Source organism: Melanerpes formicivorus, unplaced genomic scaffold (assembly GCF_026170545.1).
Source record: "Melanerpes formicivorus ecotype bairdi unplaced genomic scaffold, bMelFor1.0.p_v2 SCAF_36, whole genome shotgun sequence".
In the NCBI taxonomy this organism is placed as follows: Eukaryota; Metazoa; Chordata; class Aves; order Piciformes; family Picidae; genus Melanerpes; species Melanerpes formicivorus.
In genome coordinates, this window is record NW_027142388.1 from 1,378,238 (window position 1) to 1,399,731 (window position 21,494).

At 43.7% G+C, this 21,494-nt stretch overlaps 2 protein-coding genes across 2 annotated transcripts in view; one reads left to right on the top strand and one right to left on the bottom strand.

Annotated features, from left to right (window-relative positions):
- Positions 1-21,494, bottom strand: part of RSPH14 (radial spoke head 14 homolog) — a 74,090-nt gene that overhangs the window by 24,274 nt on the left and 28,322 nt on the right. The window lies entirely within an intron of this gene.
- The window catches only part of GNAZ (G protein subunit alpha z), a 49,936-nt gene that overhangs the window by 8,876 nt on the left and 19,566 nt on the right, over positions 1-21,494 (top strand). Inside the window, exon 2 of the mRNA XM_068157237.1 lies at positions 10,296-11,575. Coding sequence (XP_068013338.1) covers positions 10,853-11,575 — 723 coding nt within the window. The 5' untranslated portion in view covers positions 10,296-10,852. The remainder of the gene's footprint in view (positions 1-10,295; positions 11,576-21,494) is intronic.

Consider the following 21,494-nt stretch of genomic DNA (forward strand, 5'->3'; position numbering starts at 1 on the left):
GCTGGAAGCTTGACAGCTGCAATAGCTTTTGTACTGTTTTGTCCCGATATGCCTTGCAGAGAAATGTGTTGTGTGACCTTTCCACTGAAGAATGGATGCATTCTGAGTAACCTCTGGCATATTTGCTATTTCTTGTCCCACATCTAGGCCTGTTTTTCATGGTTGTTTTTATAACAGTATCAACAGCAGATTTTTAGTGAGCAAAAAGAAACATAAAGGTAATTCATCAGCTTTTTCCCTGCAGATCTCACGTGCGTGATGCTAGATGCTAACTACAATAGTTAGGATTCAACAGCTCCCTATCAGCAGTAAAATCTGAGCTTTATGTGCCATCTTAATAGTAGGATAGGGTGTTACCAGAAGGAATTTTTTCTGTTAATATGAGAAATGAATAACTAAGGATCCATTGCTGAATAATGAATAAACTAAAGGCTCGATTAGCACCTTTCAGCTTTACGATAATTTTAGTGCCACAGCTATTTGAGTCAAGAAGAGATGTCACTGAGAGTAAAAAGAACAAAAGAGCAGCCATTTGAAATGCTGCTGTTAAACTTGTTCTGTGTGGTTATTGTCACACATTCGTCTGGTTTGTGAAACTCTCAGGCTGCTAGGGACTGCCTGCACAACTGGGTTCTGTCACTATCAACTGTAGCAGCAGATCATCTACCTAGTGCTATAAATCAACCTCTTGGTTCTCATGTTTGATTCAAGAGCCTACTTCAAACAATATGAATGAAAGCATGAGGATCACAAAATGGTGAGCTGATTAATTGGATGCCTTAAAAAAGAGGAGACAGTTCTAGCTTAGGTGTGATACAAAAGGAAAACCTTTCTGACCTCAGCATAGGAGAAGTTGAACAATAGGAGCTGCAGATTATTTGCAGGCAGAATTGGAGGTGTAAAGAAGTAGTACAAATGTTGGCAAAGGTCTTAGTGAAAGTACAGCAACTGTGATTGCATGGCCAGGGAGTTTGCAGGACTAGAGGGAATAAAGAAACTGTAATCCAAGAAAAAAATCTGAATGCTGGAAATGCCCTTCCTCAGAGGTGAATAGGAGCAGGATTTCCCCTCCTCCCCATCTCTCCGCATGTACAGGTGTGCACACAAAAGCCTGCCAGTGCTCACAGGACTCAACTCAATCATCCTAGGTGTCACAAAGTTTGGAGTTACAACTGCTAATACTAACAGCAGTAGTGCAGTCACTACTACACAGCTGAAAACCAACAGGAGATGAACAAACAAAGTGACTGGATTTTGCTTTATCTCTAATAACAAAAATTAAGTCATAAATCATTGATGTGTTTCAGTTTTGGGGGGAAAGAGCTATTTACAAACTTGCTTGAAGTTGAAAAATACCAACTTTGCTCAGCCAAATCCCATGTCCTTGTAAATGCCCAGGTGAAAAAGCTTTCTCAAGAGCTGGACTCCCATTTAGCAGCTCTTTTGTTACCTATGCATTTTAAGAACAGTAAGTATTAACCACTGTCCAATACCTACTGCTCCTTTTTTGTTAGGGACAAAATTCTGTTCTTAGAATGGTGTGAAAGGGATCCACAGTACTGCCAAAATCTGGGTAGCCCTAGAAATTTGTGAAGCCATCCTGACAAATCTCTGGGGTTAAATTTGGCCTCTGTTAGAATAGAATAGAATAGAATAGACCAGACCAGACCAGACCAGACCAGACCAGACCAGACCTTAGGAGGTTGCCTAGACCTGTGAGCAATCATACAGAGTGAACACCAACAGATGCCAGGTTTGGAACCTGTGCATGAAGGGAAGAAATAAACCTTAAAGCGCCAGGATGCTAAGCATGCTTCCATGTCTCCAGTAACCCAGCAGTGATGAGCTCAAATGAAACCAAACAGCTGAAAGACTTCAGTTTCAGACCTGTTCTCACAAAGTTTTCCAGCTGCAGATATTCCTGTGCACAAAGATTTGAATCATGCACTAACCACTACCTTTCCAGCAGTGCACCTTGCTGGCAGGTTTCCTCCTGCAGTGTGTTTGCATGCATTATGTTTATTTTCATCCTGCTCAAAACTGGAAATGGCCTCATTACAAAACCCTCTGCAGCCAACTGGAAGTCTTCCCTTGCTGGGAACCACAGCACTTCACAGCTTTGTGGGGTTTTTATTGTTATTTTCCCTTGAACAATGACAGTGGGTTTTGTTCTGCTGAGGAGGAGCTATGAACATTTTCACTCCAAATTGTTGTTTATCAGAGGCTGCTGTGTCACCACAACTACTTAAGCATATTGCAATCTCATTTGGAGCCAAGTAGAAATATTCTTGACCTCAGTAGAAAAAAATAACAAGGCTGAATAAGAGGGAAAACCCCTAACATTATTTTAAAAACTTAAACTCTCCAGAGCATGAATGGTGAAAACCACTGAGAATGCTGCTGGGGGTGCTTGTCCTGAATTCTTCAGATAAGCTCAGCCCTCAGTCTCTTCCCGTAGTCAAACCTGCATCTTCTCTTGCTTCACCTGCAACCAACTTAGTATCATAGTATCAGTCAGGGTTGGAAGGGACCACAAGGATCATCTAGTTCCAACCCCCCTGCCATGGGCAGGGACACCCCACACTAGATCAGGCTGCCCAGAGCCTCATCCAGCCTGGGCTTAAACACCTCCAGGGACGGGGCCTCAACCACCTCCCTGGACAACCCATTCCAGGGCTTCACCACTCTCATGGGGAAGAACCTCCTCCTCACATCCAGCTTGAATCTCCCCACCTCCAGCTTCATTCCATTCCCCCTAGTCCTATCACTCCCTGAGATCCTGAGAAGTCCTTCCCCAGCCTTCCTATAGGTCCCCTTCAGACACTGGAAGGCCACAATTAGGTCACCTTGGAGCCTTCTCTTCTCCAGACTGAACAGCCCCAACTCCTTCAGTCTGTCCTCGTAGGAGAGGTGCTCCAGCCCTCTGCTCATCCACATGGCCCTTCTCTGGACCTGTTCCAGCATGTCCATATCCCTCTTGTAATAGGGGCTCCAGAACTGGAGGCAGTACTCCAGGTGGGGTCTCACCAGAGCTGAGTAGAGGGGGAACTTGATTATTAATAGATATTTTCAGTGTCTTACAAAAGGTATTTAACTGCTCCAGCGTTCACTCATGTTTGATGTATGTTCAACAAGCACCTCAGGATCTCTTGTTGGGAGTCTGCCTGAAGCACCTCGGTTGTCTGTGGCTGTGGGTGTGCAACTGCAGCAGCTGCAGCTGGGCCGTGGGTAAGGTGTGAGCACCCCTGCAGAGAGGGACCTGTGGAGGAGAGGCTGGAGGAGAGGTTCCTAGGAGGTTTGAAAAGCGTGGCAGGTTCTTTATGGCAGCAGCAATTTGTGGGTTTGGGGTTGCCCTTTTTTTTTTTTCAGAGGGGATTTGCTGGTGGATGGAAAATGGTAGCTAAAGAAGTTGAGGCTTGAGGATCCAAGGCCTTTTTGCCTTACTGTGAGTGGAAAAGAGCTGAATTGATCCAGGTCTGTACAGAAATTCATCTAGGTGGCAAAACATTGTAAAAAAAAATAAATTGCTAGCTTAGCTTTTGCAAGCAGCAGCTAATTAGCCATTGTACAATGCTGTCCTTAAATGTTCCTGGTCCCAGAGTTCTGGTTTGTGAAGTGGGATTGTATCTGTTTTTTTTCATTGTGCCCAAAGCAGTTTGACATCAAAAGCAGGACATGGATACCTTCATATCAATTCCATATTATTAACCAAATCAAACTTCATACCAATTTCATAACAATAATTTCCTGTCAAAGCTGTCACCATGGATAACCTCCTTCACAGCCAGCTTATGAGAAAAGCCCTTTGGAGTACAGGGTAGCCATGGCAGTGGCTCAGCTGTCTGAGCTGTACCTGTGGAAGCTCTCCATGCAGCAGGGTTTTAAGACTGTCAAAGCTTCTGCATTTCTAAAGAGGAACAGAATGAGACCAGGCGTAGGCTGCAGCTGTAATCTGTGCTTGGTTGAGTCCTCTCCCATGAGTCACACTCCAGAGAACATTGTGGATTCTGTTTAGCCTCTTGGGATTTTTTGGTGTGTGTGTGTGCCCTGGTCTGTGGTTTCATACTTCTTCCACTCCTTATCTTCCCTTCTGTGGATAAAATCATGCTTGAGTTGTTAAGATGGAACCTAGGAAACCCACCTGATGTAGATACCATCTGATAGAGTTCATAGGATTAATTCTATATGTGGCCAAAGGCTGGAAATTGCTCTCTACCCTGCCTATCAAATTCATCCCTGATAAGAGCTCTGCCTCTGTATTGATACCCACATTCTTTCCCCCCTCTTTCTCTTGCAGTATTAGGTACAGAATTTTAATCCACACAATGTCTTCTTGTGAGGTTGATAAGCCTGACAAACCTGCTGCAGTTCATTAGACTTTCCCTCAGTTAGACCATCATGAGAGTTATTGGCTCCCTTGCACAGCTCTGCTTTCCTGCCCTGCTCTCTTCCATTCTGAGCAGCTCTGTGATGATCTTCCTGAATCCTGTTGCTCTTCCCTCTCATGCTTTCTTTGAGCTACTCACTTGATGCTGTTCTCCACAGAAATCTCCTCAGTTGCCTTTCTGGCTTTATCTCACATTGATCAGCTGCTGCTCCCCCATGCTCATTCACCCCAGGTCTGGTTTTCTGGATTCCATTCACCAAGGTTCTTTCTGATTTATGCTCATGAAACATTGCTCATTCGCTGTTGCTTAGTTTCCAGCTTTAACTCTCACGTTGCCAGCCCATTTCTCCCATGTTCTCCAAGCCTTTCTGTGCATTCAGAGTTCATTACTTCTACTCAAAACATTTCCTGTATTTTACTTTCCTCCTTCCCAACCCTTTTGCTCTGCCTCTCATTGCAAGCTCTGTCTGGCCACCTTCCAGCCCTGATTCACTCTCAACAATGTCTTTTCTCCAGCGAAACCATTCTGGCAGAAATCTGATCACCCAGGTGACTTCCTCCACCATGGATTTATCCTCTCCTCTTTTTTTTTTCCCCTAGTGTAATTAAATTCCATATGTGCAGGCCCCTCTCTACAGTTCTGAGTCAATCCTTTCCCAGTGGTCTTTCTTCTTCTCTGTATAGATTTCTGCTGATTTCTGCCAATGTGCTACAGTAAGCTGTACCCATCTGCTCTTCTCAGCTTGTCTTTCCTTCCTCCATTGCTCTCCCTTCCTTCCTCTTTCCATGGATATGGAAGTTTCCTAGTTGCTGTGTTTATCCACCCTTTCAGTTTACCCTGGAAATCTTATCTACCTTCTGTGACTTGACTCTCAATATCTGCCTTCATTTTGCCTCTCCTCTGTTTTTTCCCCTCAAAACACACAAGCAGAAGCACTGTGATTTACTTCTGTAAATCCAAGATGCTTTCTTATCCATCACCACAGACAAAAGTGGTCTTTTGTTTCCATGGCTCCCACCTACCAGAGCATCTTCTTCTTGCCTCTTACCTGGCCTCAAGTTTCAGCTTTTGCATCTTCCCTGGCTGCTCTTCCCTGTCACAGTGAACAAACTTCTTGTCTTTAGGACACTTTTATTTTACCCAAGACTCTGCCTTGAGGAGGTGGAGGTTAGGTCCTCTTTCTTAAGCAGAGATCAGGATGGATGAAGTAAAAAAGGTGACTTTTTCAATATATGACTGGCTTGGTATCTAACCCAGTGTCTCAGTCCAGAGAGGGTAAGAGACTCAGTTCTTTTGAATATTCTCATGTTATGAAATTAGAGGCTCAAAAAAGGCCAAAATATCAACAGCAAGGCTATTGATTAACAGAATAAAGTGGATGTATCAGAAGGAGAGAGAGAAAAAAACTAGAGAGAGAGAGAGAGAGAAGAGGAGAGGAATTATATTACCATCCTCTACCCCTTAAGATGGTTTGGGTCTGTGGAGGAAGGGTGCTACCTTGTTGGCTGTGCTGTCCTCCACTGGAGGAGGGGAGGGAGAAATCCCAAAGTCCAAGTCCAACTCCTTCTCTGAGCAGCCTCTTCAGCTCTGTGAGTTGCAGCAGGCAGAACTTAGGATACAGAGAGAGGGCTCCTCCTGGTCTGCTTCTTCCAGGCTACATGGTGATGTGTCTGTCCTTTTCTCCCCTGGTATTTTCTTTGTTTTTCTTCGGAGCAGGCATTGCCCAGGTCTCTTCCTTCTTCTGAGCCAGTATTGCTCAGGTCTTTTATACAGTTTTTTAGGTGTGTCCAGGTGGTGAAACTAGTGTCCTTTCCTTTCCATCCTCCCTTTCTGGGGTTGCTGATGGGTAGAGATGGTCTTGTCTATGCACATTCCAGAGTCATTATCCAGTGGTACGTCAGCTATTGTCTGGGCAATGAGCAAAGGTGATTTTTATCTTTATTGATTCACATCAAGAGAGACAAGATTTGGTCTCTTACACCCAGGAATTTCATTCTTGCTGTGGGGCTGCAAAGTTGCTCATAGAATAGAATAGAATAGAACAGACCAGACCAGACCAGGTTGGAAGAGACCTTCAAGATCATCACATCCAACCTATCATCCAACACCACCCAATCAACTAAACCATGCAACCAAGCACCCTGTCAAGTCTTGTCCTGAACACCTCCAGTGATGGTGACTCCACCACCTCCTCAGGCAGCCCATTCCAATGGGCAATCACTCTCTGTGTGTAAAACTTCCTCCTAACCTCCAGACTAAACCTCCCCTGCCGCAGCCTGAGACTGTGTCCTCTTGTTCTGGTGCTGGTTGCCTGGGAGAAGAGACCAACCTCTGCCTATCTACAACCCCCCTTCAGGTAGTTGTAGAGAGTGGTAAGGTCACCCCTGAGTCTCCTCTTCTCCAGGCTGAGCAACCCCAGCTCCCTCAGCCTCTCCTCATAAGGCTTGTGTTCCAAGCCCCTCACCAACTTTGTTGCCCTTCTCTGGACACACTCCAGCAAGTCAACAGTTCCCTCAGCATTTTGTGTTCCATCTTCTCTGGCCATTCAAAAAAGCCCATGATTAGAAGAAAGTCTAACTCCCGACTTTGGAGGGTTTTCCTTTACACAGCTCTGATGCATTGGAGGAAGGGAGGTTGTGCTAATTACCATTCTCTTAATCTGCATGCTCTTATTTGAATGTTCTGCTGATTAACGTGTTCTGCATTTGCCCATGTCCTTCTGAGGTGCAAAGAGAAGGAAGACAGCTGATACCGCTGACATCAAGACTCTTTTGCTATTACCTGGTCTAAAACTCTACAAAACACAGGATTCAGACTTTGTGAAATTTAAGACACTTGAAATGCTTAAATCACAGATGTGTCCATACACTGTGACCCATACAGGCAAAGGGACAAGGACTCTGCCTGTCATGCAGAGGTGACTGCATAACTAGTTTAGAAGCACTGAGAACAAGGTTGGCATGGCTGGGTTATGGATCTGGTTGCTGCAGCAGTCCTGTTCTAGTCAGTTAATGTCATGTCTATGGATTTGGGATGGATTTACAGGCAGGTGCTTGAGCACAGAGGCTAAAAGAATGTAGTGAAAGGATGGTTTTAAATAGGAGTAAGACAGAAGAGGTATGCTGAAATACTGCAGAGGAGATCTTCAGAAGAGGGTAAAAGCTGCTGTTCTGAGCATGTGTGTCAATAATGCTCTGGGAAGACAAGGGCAGACAGGAATGGGTGGGATATTGAAGCACATTTAACCAGCATTATTCAGATACTCTTTTCCTGAGTGTTCACTTTTTTTGTGGTCACTTCAGTTATGGAATTTTGCAACTGTGTGCAGCAATTGTCTATTAATCTTCTAGCTAAAATGTAATGCTCTCCTGCCAGTCCTGGCTCATCCTGCTAGTCATCAATTGTACCCAGATCCACATTGTTTCACTTATGCATCTGCTTTAAGCAGGGTTAGAGGTAGGAAGGGATTTAAAGCTATATATAGAACCAATAGAAGTATTTAAGGGCGAGTGATTGCAAGCTCAACTGTCCCAGGCTAACATCCCAGGAAACCTCAGGAAGTAGTATGTAGAACTGTCCTGAGTCATGTTAAGAAATTAACAATGGTTGCCATAACCATTTGTCCTTCCACACAGGCATGTGTCACATTCCCAGATACTGTCACATTTCTGTTTTGTGAACTGCTGGAGGGGGATCCAGAGTGCAGCAAGAACCTGCCTATTGCCAAGATGCTATTAGAGAGCTGTGGACCCCAGAGGTGCACACCAGTGGGGACTTGGCTCTGAAAGTAGACATGTAGATTCTGCCTTTCCATTTGACAGCCCAGCATAAATTAGAAGAGAACTGTAAGTGACTCTAAATGTGCTCAGAAAGAAAGGCACATGAAACAGAGGAACCAAGATGAAGGTAGCCCAGTGTGACCCAATGCACAAATAAAGGAACAATATGATACCTTTTGTGACACTGAGTCTGGGACCATCATGCTTGTTTCTACCATGTGAGGAATGAAATCCAAATAGATAATTTACTTTCTCCCAAATAAACGCTCCAAGAGTGATGGGGTGGTTTTTTTGCATGTAAATGTGAGATGCTAAGAAACTCAAGAAGCTGAGTTTTATTCTTGTTTTTAATCACCCTTCTTCATACTGCAGCTGTTGCAATTATCCTCATCTGTATCTGTGAAGCCCCTGCCTCCAAGTGTTTGTGCTGTACTCTGTCACAATTAACATTATTTAAAGGTTAGCTAAAACTCTTATTCGATGTCATTAATTTCTACCATGGTGACAGCTACTGGGAGGGTAAAGCAAGAGCTCCCTGAAATCCCTGGCTGATCATGACTTGTAGCAAGACAAAACCAAGAGCTGAAATTCTCATCACTAAACATTACAAACCACTAGAGTGGTGTGGCCAAGAAGGAATGAGACCCACTGCACCCTGCTGTGTATCTGTGGCAGTGACTCTCAGCCTCTGAGTGGGGAATTGAAAAGCACACGAAATCCTCTGCTCCATTGCTAATGCTTAGTTACAGGTTGCTACTCTGGGGGGCTGAAACGTCTTTCGTTCACTAAAATTTCTGCTGTGATACTCAAGAGAGAGAGGAAGCAGGTTACATGAGGTTGCAAGTAGCTGTAGTTCACTTTCTTCACTCACAGAAATGGCTGGGATCATTCTGTCACTCTCCTGAGCAGTGTGGAATTGGAAAATGGAATTTGGGAATTCAGTCTTATTAAAATGTAATAGAAATTATATTTCTTTATTAGGGTATGAGGTTTTTCATAGCCTGCCTCTGAAGGTATCTCATTGGCTTGTAGTTCAGTGAGTAAAAATACTCTGAAGGCCCTCTAGACAGGGAAGCAGGCAGCAAGGTGGATGCCCAAGTGAGCTGGGGCCAGCATATGATGAGGAAGCCATGACATCTGTGATTCTTCTGTCCAGTGTGCTCAGAGCTTAGCAGGAGCAACAAGCCCTTCCTAGGGAAGAGGCAGGTTACCAGCAACCAGTTCTTAGCGATGTGTTTCCCCTCTGTGAGAGCTGACTGCTCCCTGCTGCTGCCTTCTGCAGAGTTCCAGCTAGTAGGCTTAACCTCTAATTTGGGGAAGAATAATTGCTCTAAGTCACTGAAAAGCTGTCAGCCTTTGCTTGGATGGCATTTCCTGTGCTCTTTATAAGAAACATTTGCCTGTAGTCACTGTTCACTTCTACTGCATCTCACTTTGCTGTGTTAGAACTAGAAGAGAGGATGCTTAATAGCGCCTAGCTTGGGGGGCTGTGAGAAGAAGCTGACAGTTTGCTGTGACAGTGCATGGCTGGACTGATGAAGCAGGCAGCACCTTTAACAGGAGAGAGGAGAGAGAAGATCTGGTACTGTAGCCCACAGAGCAGGAACTCTCTGTTTTACAAAATCATGAAGCAAAGTCAATCCCCTCTTCTTGCTTCCTCATTTAGTTATTTAAATGTTCAGTGCAAACAGAGAAGATGAAAGAAAACTCATGAGGACAAGATCCTGATAGAAAGGGGACTGGGCAAAGGAGTTGTGAGTCTGGTTTGTTTTCTACTTCAGGAAAACCAGTCAGAACAGGACTGTGCAGGAGAAGCACTGCCATAAGCTCTTGCTGAGGAAAAAATTGGGGCACAGCTCAGCACTGTTTGTTTTCATGTTGGTTTAGATAACAAGACACAGAAGACTGAAAGATTTGATTTGTTCAGAAACCACATTTTCTTAGGTCTGCAGGCTTCAGCTGTTGCTATGTTTTCCCTAAGTTTTTAGATTTTTTTTTTTCTTTCTTAACCTGTTTTTTCACCTTTCTTTTCTTTTTGGGACAATAAAAGGTCTAGAAGAGGAGGAGAAAGTGGCTTGCAGCAAAGAAGCAGAGTCGCTCATTCATTTATTTTCTCATTGTTTGGCAGGTGGAAAGCACAGATTTACAGAGCTGAGCTGGATCAGCTGAAGAAGTGGGGGAAGAGAAACAAAACAAGTGCAGCACCATTGAAAAGAGCTTCAGCTTTATCTAGCAGCATCACCACAGCAACCAGAGAGTACAATTAAAAGACAAGGGCTGCAACAGAGAAGGTAAAAGTGCGGCTCCTTACCTTTGGACAGAAGGCAACAGAAGAGCCGAGAGGAGGAATGCAGAACAGAGAGCAGTATTTGATGGATCCAGCCAACTTGTGGCAAAGGGAAGTGTCCCTCCATTAACAGGAATGTGCCACTCTCTATGTACGGGAAAGGGGAGTACCATGAGATCTACTGAAGAGACTCTTTCTGTGGTTGCATATCTACAGAGGTTTGCACCCCTGCTAGGCCTGAATTAAGTGGTACAGGCACCATCAGGCATTGGACAGGGACTTTTTTTCCCACCCAAGGTGTCCCTGGCACGAGAACTGAAAGCCCCTTCAAGACTTTTGAGACGCAAGCAGAGAGAGACCATCTCCAAGCCCTCTCTTCTGCACCTGCCTGCTATACCATGGGATGTCGGCAAAGCTCTGAGGAGAAAGAGGCAGCGCGGCGGTCACGCAGGATTGACCGCCACCTGCGCTCTGAAAGCCAGCGCCAGCGGAGGGAGATCAAGCTCCTGCTGCTGGGCACCAGCAATTCTGGCAAGAGCACCATTGTAAAGCAGATGAAAATAATCCACAGTGGTGGCTTTAACCTGGAGGCCTGCAAGGAGTACAAGCCTCTGATTATCTACAACGCGATCGACTCCCTCACACGGATCATCCGGGCTCTGGCCACCCTCAAGATCGAATTCCACAACCCCGACAGAGCCTATGATGCTGTGCAGCTCTTTGCCTTGACAGGCCCAGCCGAGAGCAAAGGGGAGATCACTCCTGAGCTGCTGGGAGTCATGAAACGGCTGTGGGTGGACCCTGGCGTGCAGGAGTGCTTTTGCCGCTCCAACGAGTACCACTTAGAGGACAACGCTGCCTACTACCTGAATGACCTAGAGAGGATTGCGGCCCTGGACTACATCCCCACGGTGGAAGACATCCTGCGCTCACGGGACATGACCACGGGCATTGTAGAAAATAAGTTCACCTTCAAAGAGCTGACTTTCAAAATGGTGGACGTGGGTGGGCAGAGATCCGAACGCAAAAAATGGATCCACTGTTTCGAGGGGGTTACAGCAATAATTTTCTGTGTGGAGCTGAGTGGATATGACTTGAAGCTCTATGAGGATAACCAAACAGTAAGTGCACCTTTTGCTCCTTATTTTCTTTCCTTAAGTGCACCTTCTGATCCTTATTCTCTTTCTTTCTCTTTGTTTCTCTCTCCCCAGTGTCTGGTCTCTTCCCCCCCCTCCCAACACTCCCAAGGCAGTCATCCCCCAGTTCCCAGCCCCAGATGTGATTTCCTTCCCCTCATCCTCCTCCTGAGGATTCCTTTATTTGGATAGTTCCCCCACTGGACAGGTCACGTTGTTTTAACGTTACTTTAGGGAAAGGGAGCTGCTCTCCACATGACTGCAGATTACAAAAATGAGGGAGTTTTGGTGCCTTTTTTGCTAAACGTTTGCCTGGGGAAGTGCTGCTCCAAACGCCACCTCAAAAGGCAGGCAGGTCACACCCAAGGATGGTTCATCTGCACACCATGCTTTGCAAGTCCTGGGAAGTTTGGCAGCTAAAATAGCAACAAGCAACAGCTTTCTACCCATTTTTCCTAGGATTTTCAATTGGAGTTTGGAATGAAAGTCTTTTTTAAAAACAACCAGCAAAGATGTGTTGTAATTAGCAGGGAGCTTTCCAAAGTGTTCTCTGCCTGTTGTTTGTATGGGTGATTTGCCTTTTCTGATGAATGGCTCTTCCTTCAATGCTATTTGCTTCTGGTTTTCACAGCACCCAAACAGGGTAACTATGGAAAAATCTAAGAAGGGCTCTGTGTTTGCTCTCCCATTCAGCTTGCCTGAGTTAACCTTTACAGGGCTTCATCTGAATGTTTGGTTTTTTTTGACAGACAAGTCAAAAAGTTAAAAACCAGCACACAACCAATATAGTCCAAAAATTCCTTAGGTACCTTGATTTTTGATTCCAACATCTAGAGTCAAATGAAGTAAGTGTCTGGGTTATATCAGAGGGACACTGGAGGCCACTTTTATACAGTGTTTTAACAGCCTGGGAGGCTGTTCTGTGATCTCTTTGTATCCCTTTCAGCAGTCTGGTGTTCCTTGGTGCTACTGCTTGTAGGCTGTACTCAGCACTAAAATTCAGACTTGTGTCATCCTTCAGCTTCCACGTGTAGGCAACCACTGGCCAACTATGTGTCCAGCTATAAAATCAAATTCTACAGTCATATCTTTGTGGTGGAGAAATGAGAACACAGATGAAGTATGTAGGAAGAGTCATCTTCCTGAAACTCCTGCTTGAGTGAGCAAAAGGAGAAGGCCATCAATAGCATTTCAGGGGAATGTGACTGTAGGTAGAAGGAGCAGGGTGCTTTGCGCCCATCTTTCTTTGGCTGTTGTGCTTTATCCAGACACACATCCACAATGTCACTCTGTGGAGATGTTCCAGGTGTGCTGAATGCACAAGGGTGTCAAACAGCTCCTAGAACTGAGCTGTGAGGAGTAATTGCATTGGTAGATCACTTGAACTGAAACACTGAGACAGCCACTCATGTGAAAAGTGCTACAAAGAAGTTTGCTGCTGAATCTGAAATGCCTCCTGGTGTCATATCTAAGGTGAAGAGAACTATTAAATAAAACTAGTCCACTGCCAAGAACAACTTCCTGCTTGACAGAGCATGTGAGAAGTTGGCTGAGAGCTGAGCAAATGAACTATCTGCCTTTCCTGATAGCTCAGCTTTTGGAGGGTACAGTCTATTAAACATCCTTTCTGGCACGTAGCTGTTTTCCTGCAGTACTGCTACTACCAGGCAGGCCAGGGAGGAGGCTGTGATGTGTGCTATATGTAGCCCTTTTAGCTTCTGTTATTATGAGTGGTAAAAACATGTCAGCAAAACATCTTGCTGCCAAACTGAGTCCTTTGGGAATCTGAGAAAAAGACTGACCTGAAGCATTCAGGGCTTGGGGTTTGGTTTGGTGGTGGTTGGTGGTGTTTTCATTTTGTTTTGCAGCCTTTCCATTCCAAGAGATTTCCTAGAGAAGTTTGTGTGGGAGCAAAGCTTAGATGACTTCACCATTCACATGTGTAATCTTTCAGCACTGCAAATTGAATTGTAGCTTTGCCTTTTTTCACTTAAGGTGGTACATATTTTCACTTAGCCAAGGTTAATTTGCTACAGTGATATCTCAGGGTTCCAGCCTGAAGACTTGGATCTATGCATGGCTTCTGAAATATGAAGATATCAGTAAAATAATGAATATATGTAACAGAAAATGATCAATTGACTCCCAATTCATAATTCTTTTTACTAGAGATTCTTTCAAGCCTGAAGATCTATTTTTAGTGACATTGTTCACTATGACTGCATGGGTTCAATTCAACGAAATTCAGAGACACCAACAGGAAGGCTTTTACTTAGTTGGAAACTGTAGTGTGCACCATTCTTGCAACAGACCTTCTGAGTGGTATTCACCTACTTTGGTACCTAATGTTGGTCATCAGACTTGGGACTGAACTGGATGACTAAACATTCTTGTTTTCCCCTTTTGAAGAAAATACATTACAGTTTAAGCAACTGTGCCCTAAGGTATAGAACACTTTCAATAAACCCAACAAATAATAGATGAGGATTCTTTCCCCTGGGGGTACAAACCCAAGAGCTGTTCAAGGCAGGCAGTATGATGGGCTTAGAAATAACTACAAGAACACAGAAAACTGATTTCCAATCACTATCTCTGGCCTCTTTTAAGAACTGAGGATATTAGATGATATTATTAGCTAAGATGTTTGGAACAAGGCAAAGATAAGGACAGTGCAGGACTACACAATATACAGTGAAATTATGGAGCTGGTTTCCTGTGGTACCAAAAGGCTGCACAAGTTTAGAGCCATGGAAGCATGTATAAAAGAAAAATATATCGAGAGCTGTTAAATATGAAGATAAGAGCTTTCGACCTGGAAGTCCCTGAGCTCTGACCTTGAGAATCAGGGATAAAATAGGAGGAGAGTGTTGTGGTTCCCTAGATCTTCATTTTCTTCCCCTCCCCAAACGATCTGTTACTAGCCAGTGTAAGAGGTGGGACTTGGGGTTAGAGGGATATTTGTCTTGGATGGCTCTTCTTGTTTTATTTCTTTATGAAGGGTGATGGATGAGATGCACAGGCCATGGAGATCTTTAAATTTCTTTATTTTTTTCCCCCCAGTTGGGTGCTGCCAAGACTGAATGCTTCAGCCTGCTTCTTGGGATGGATTTTTGAGTATCAAAATGCATTCTTTTTAAGCTATTAATAGGCTTAGTTAAATTTTGAATCTGTCAACCAATGACATTGTCCCCTGATTATACTTCAAAATTAGAAGATGATGAATAACTTCTCTACTCCAATTAATTCCGTTCTCTAACTCCTGTCACTTATTTTTTAGCTATTTAATCCTGATACTGCCCTTTCTTTCCATCATTAAACTGGTGGAAACAGCTTGCTTCCAAAATACACAGCTCAGTCATTCTCTGTGTACTTCTCCTCAGTAGTTGCTGGTTGGTCATACTTCGCTTTACAAACAGGAACAAAACCCAATCATTTATCATCAGGAAAAAGAAATAATTGCTAACACCATTGAGCATAAATCTGTGTACCAGAAGCAGCATCTTTGGAAGCAAGAATAGCTTCTTTAGCCCATCACTGATGGGGAGAAAGCTCCTGACTAAACTGATTTTACAGAATAATGTGATGGTATGTCAGACACATGCCACATTTACTTCAGGACAGCCTGGCCCTGAGCTTTTTATTTTTTGAAGAACCCCTACAGTTTTACCACCTTATGTTCTCCTCTTCTCCTGTTTCCCTGGCAACATGGCATGGCAGAGTGTCATATCAGTCAACAAGGAGCTCTGCTTCAGCGGTGTCCTGCCAAACCTACCAGTATTTCTAGCAAGCTGAGCTTTCTCACTGCAACTGTGACATAACAATGAGATTTTATTGCCTTTAATATTTGCCAAAGCCAGTTGGAATTCCATTGGTATAAATGTTTACGCAGTAGTGCCCTGATAATGCTGCCTAGGGATGTCCTTGGACTTGTCAGAGTAGACTCGTTTTTACACTGCCTTTTACTGGTAGATGTAGTCCAGTAGTATGAATTCTTCTGGCAGTGCTAAAGAAGGGATGTGTTCTAATAGCAGCTCACATTGTGCCTTAGCTGTTCTTCATAGATCAAATGAAAGCAGTAATTAGAAATAAATAAATAAGTCCTCAACAACCCATACATGGAAAGGAAAACAAATTAATTTGGAATAGGAGAGGTTAATATAGGAAGTTGAAGAAATGTTGGGAAAATAAAGGAAAAGGGTTGATAAAACTAAATGTAGTGTGGCTCTGCCTAAAATGGCCTGGAGGCAGTGTGCTGCAGAGCATCTGGCTGTCACTGCTGTCCAGAAATCCAGACTGAGACTTACAGCAGCTAAAAAGGTTTCAAAAGGTTAATTTGTTTTGCTTAGCTACAAAGATTGCAAAGTACTTGAAAGAACAAAAAAATGTCCCATATTTAAAGAAATAATCTAATGGAGAAAGGCAACATAAGAAGGAATGGCTAGAAGCTATGTCAGATAAACACTCACTTGAAATAGCTCTTTTTTCTTAAAAAAAAAAACCAAAACCATATTTCTAAGGAAGGAAACTGAATCAGCTGAACCAGCTTTCTGCAAGACATTGGCACCTACCAATGACTAGGCTCAGGAGAGGGGAAACCCAAGAGATGGAAATGCCCAGAAGTGTGATAAAAGGAATTTAGACCAAAAAGATCCAGTGACCATGACGCTCTTAGTTTAATATTTATTTATCCAAATAAGACCCTTGTTATTTCATGATGTAAATAATGCTTTCTGCCTAAAGCTTCCATTGTAAGATCACCCATCCTGATAAAGGGATTCTGTGTGGTTCTCTTTCTTTCTGTTTTTGTTTCCCTCTGAAGCAGCAGTCTATAGAAAGCAGCATTACATGCATTTGGTGAAATGTTGAGTGAATTCATGTAATAAATTAGATAAAACTGCTGAGATCATCTGGAAGCTCCTCACTCAGGAAGACAGGGAGGTCTCATTCCCTGCTGCTGCTTCGACTCTTCAGACAGTTATTGCTACTGCTGCTGCATGCTTCTACTTCATTACTTGTGGCAGCTCTGCTCTTCCTTGGGCCCTTTGCTAAACAACTCACAAACCTATCAGAAAGTAACCAGTGTTTCCGAGTAGTTGAGTGACTGCAGGACTCCTGAGTCAATCACCCAGAGTGGAGTCTGGTGATTTGTAGATCTAGATAAGGCAAACAGTAGGATCGGCAGAGGAAAAGCAAAAGGTGGATGAGTCAGAGTTCCTCACTGTGATGTATCAGCTCCTGGAGCAGCTGAAGTTATCCTTCATAACTAAACCTTACTATGAGATTTGTTATTCGAGTGTTTGGGAAAGCAAAGTAGGAAAGTTGTGCTATGGTAGCTACCGGAAAGGCACCACAAACCTCCTTACCTGCACCTGATCAAGTGCTAGGTTTTATGAGCTACTCAGGGCATATCCTCAGCTGCTATCAATGTCACCTGCTGCTTCTATGCTCTTCTGTAAAAGTCAGAGCATAGGGTAAGAGGATCTGAATAATTTCTTCTCTAAATGCAAGCCAAATACTAGACACATTTTGTGTGTGTAACACCAATTACATTCTCTGTCAACTTCTGCTGTCTTTTTTCAGGGATGGAATAGATCAGTGAGACATGGTAGGATGCAGTTAAATGTAATTCTTGCTCCTATTCTTGCCTTCTCTCTCATTCCACTATTTATTAGCAGTGGCCTTTTGATGCTCTTTTTATGTAAGAATGTTTATCGGAGTGGATTATTCACTGTCTTAGAAGATGTAAGAACAGTTCAAAGATAAGGAATGAAAAGCTTGTGTTTGATAGAAGGGTAAGAGAAATTGTCAACAACGCTGAACTTCCTAAAGTCTCAGAGGAGATGCTAGAATAGTCAGCTGTAGGTCATCTTACAGGTGAATCAGAAAAAAGCATTAACAAAGAATAGTGTAATAAACAGCCCTGCAAAACACACAATTAGATGGTGGCAGCATTCTCTTTATGTGGCTTGATATTCAAAGCCTTTGTTTTAGTGGGGAATAACTACCAGGAAGTTCTGCAGAATCCCAGCAGCTTGTATTGGAGATGCTGATTTCATTTTTAATAGCAATGTTTTTCAAATAACAAAGTGACTGAGAATATTATTACTGCTGATTTTAATATGAGCAAAGCCAGGCTCCAGATTTTAATTCTTTGTATTTTGCTTTCTTGATTAATTCTTCTGTACTCTTTGCATTCATTTTTTGCTGTGAGGAAATTGCTGATTTTTATTAGCACTCATTTTCCTTATTAATCCTGCACATTCTCAATTGTTTCCTTCATTGGTAAATAGATCCTGGATGGTATCTTGCTTTCTGATTCATAAAGTTGACTTTCCTGGTTAGTTTTATATGCATTTTTTTGTATCACTGCATGTATGGGCAAAGCATAGATAAGGAAGCTCTTGTACCATGTAAGCTGGTGCAGACTTGTGGGATGGTGGTTTAAGCTGAAGCAGGTTGAAGATAAATTGAAGAAGAAACTGAAATGTCACATAACTGCAGAGGAAACACTGGAGCCCTTGGCTATAAACATATTTACAAAGAGACCAGATAACCTAAATGCAAGACTGCTCCACTTAGCAAAGAGCTGCACAGAAAGTACATTGGAGCAAGCCTATTGGTTTGCAATCTTACAGCAGATCCTATAGAGTGGACTTCACTTTTGGTGAGATGCATGGTATTATTTCCTCAGTTCCCTCTTTTTAACTTCCTATATTCTTCTCAAAATCCTCTGGATTCAGTGTTGGTATTTGTGTCATACACTGCCATGCAGAGCTCACTTCCCAGCACTGAGGCCTGAAGTGCACCATGATCATACAGCATTGTGTAAGAAGGGACATGTATTCTGTGTGACATCTTAATTGTTCAACTTCACAGAAAGATGCTGTCAAAATAGCTTCTCTGTATTGCCTGTACAGCAACAGTTCTTAAACTTCTCTGTATGACAGTGTTCCTTCTCTGGGTTATAAAACCCTCATCTCAATTTCGTGTCTTGATTGTTCTATCAACTTGCGTCAGTGCCTTAATCTTCCTTGTTCTGTCTCTCTTCTCAGTCCCACATGTGTATGGCGTATAAAAAAATCCTCTTGAGAGAGATATTTCAACACTTTTTGTAGTGTACGAATATCTTGGGGTATCTATTTGCTGCATGCAGAGCAGAGAGCATAGGTTTAAGGGAGTGGTCTATTACCCTGCTTTTGAATGGCAGAGCAGGGTTTGCTGATAAGCATGCCAAAGCCCACATGGGATTTTGAAGCAGACTAAGGAATATTCTGATGGGGCTGACTGGGCATGCACTGGCCATCAGCCTTATGATTTGCAAGGGTTTTTGCAAAGTCCATGAAGACAAGTCAATACAATATGCTGCATTTCTGCTGCTGGAAGTGCCAGTGCAGGTAGTGCTGAAGTGTTTATAGAGATATGTTTAAAAAGTCCTTTTGTTCGTAGAAAATGAACACCAGCCTCCTGGGTCTCCCTACAAGGATTATTCAAACAGTGAGTTTTTAAATGCCACCTGGACTTACTGGGGTTTTCCCCTAGGTGTTAAAAATTGTCTTTGTGTTCCACAGTGTGATCCATTCTCCTCAAAGGTATAAGCTGATGCAGTGCCCTGTTACAGACTGGAGCCTATACTTCTAATCAGAAAACCTGACCTAGGCTAAAAGTGCTCCTTCATGCCATTAGACTAATTTCAGTAATGTTTAAGATTTGATTCTCTGTAATGAGTAAAATAACCACAATAGCCACTCTGAGTAAGAGTCATGTATAAAAATATAGGTAAGTTAGTGTATTTCCTGCTTCCAATTGGACTTCATATGATTAAAAGAATATTAAGGGGGTTTGGCTATTCCAGAACATTAAATGTATAAGAGTTCAAATGTAGGAGAGTCTTTTTGAAGGGTTTATTTTGTATTAGATGTTCTGCCTGCAACAAGTGAAAGGAATGGGAAGCTTTGTACAGGTGAGGCTTTAAGTTGTAATTAAATAGTTTGAAATTGTAAAACATTGAGTTACCAAAGACAATTCTCTATAAGTACTTTAAAATGTTGATTTTTAAATCCTGTCCTAATTTTATTGCTTTTGCTTATGCCCTGAGGTATTTGCTGCCAAATACTGTAACAGAATTTCAAAAGGAGTGTGGATGCTAAAGGGGGAGACAAAATCTGATTGATTGTAGCAGGATCCATCACACAAACTTGAGTGATGCTGAAGGCAGGAAGGAGGGGGGAAGGGGAAGAGAAGCATGTTCCTGCCAGCTAACACATACAGTCAGTGCTACATGATCTCAGGAACAACCTTCCAGTTTTTAAATAGATGCTCTGCTGGTGCAGGGGAGAGTGGGATACAGGCTGCTTCTTCCTCAGACATCATTTTCAGAAGCATGAAGGAAATCCCTTTGGTTGTGTGGGTGGAAGAGAAGAAAGGTGAGATGAATTTTATTTTTTCCCCCCTGTGCTTTCTGCTGACTATTTATGTTATAATTAGCACCATACTGTGCAAACACGGACTTGATTTTAAGCCTGTCTTAATTTTACTATGCATTTCATGCATTGCATTGAAGTAGCCTGATGTTACCACAGCCCTGGCAACAAGTCTAATTCGGAGTTCCAAATCTCCCTCTTTTCCTGTGCTGTTCTCTCTCATTCTTCGAGTCCCCCTTTTGGGAGCGGTCGAGGCGACATCGCAGAAGCAGCACCGCTAAGGGCTGCGCGGTATATCAAAGCTAGACCGTGCTAGACGAGAGACTTTCCTGGCGGCGGGCAGGCAGGGCTTGAGGGCAGAGCCACAGACACGAACTGTCCATTAAGGACAGGAGAGCCGAGGCGGCTCCGAGGCGGCGCTGCTCTCACCCAGCGCGGGGACTGAAACGGCCCCGGTGAGCACCGGGAAGCGGGCGGACGAGGCGAGGCGCGGCGCGGCAGGTCGTGCAGGCAGCACCAGAGCTCTCTCCTAGACCCAAGGTAAGCCAGCAAGTTCAGCCGGGTGGTGCGGTTGCTATGTCTGAAGGATGGGTGCCATCCAGAGGGACCTGGCCAGGCTGGAGAGGTGGGCTGAGAAGAATTTCATGAGATTCCATCAAGCAAAGTGCAAGGTCCGGCACCTGGGTCGGGGCAATCCTCAGTATCAATCCAGGCTGTGGAATGATGAGACTGAGAGCAGCCCTGCAGAAAACGACTTGGGGGTGCTGGTGAGAAGCTGGACATGAGCAGACAGTGTGAGCTTGCAGCCCAGAAGGCAAATGGCAGCCTGGGCTGCATCAAAAGTAGTGTGGCCAAAGATGGAGAGAGGGGATTCTGCTCCCCAGCTCTGGTGAGACCTCACCTGGAGCAATGCATCCAACTCTGGAGTACACACAGGAAGGCCATGGACCTGATGGAGAATGTCAAGAGGAGGGTCACAAAAATTATCAGGGGGCTAGAGCACCTCTGCTATGAGGACAGGCTGAGGGAGCTGGAGGTGTTCAGCCTGGAGAAGGCTCCAGGCAGACCTAACAGCAGCATTCCAGTACTTGAAAGGGGCCTCTGAGAAGGCTGCAGAGGGACTGTTTGCAAAGGCCTGCAGTGACAGGGTGAGGGACAATGGCTTGAACTGAGAGAGGACTGAGATTGGATGTTAGGAGCAAGTTCTTTGGCATGAGGGTGCTGGAACACTGGCACAGGTTGCTCTGCCCAGAGAGGTAGCTGAGGCACCATCCCTGGAAATACAAGAGACATGTTTGTTTCTGGGGATACTTAGCTGTAGATTGGGTTAATATATCTGTATGCACTTCTAAGAGAGAAAATGGTGTAGTTTAATAGCTCAATTAAATATAGTATACAAAGGAAAATAATATCAGTCTTTTCTCAGTCAACTTGAAAAATTCAGTTTTGTGAAAATATTAGGGGCTTATGTTTCCCCTTTCATC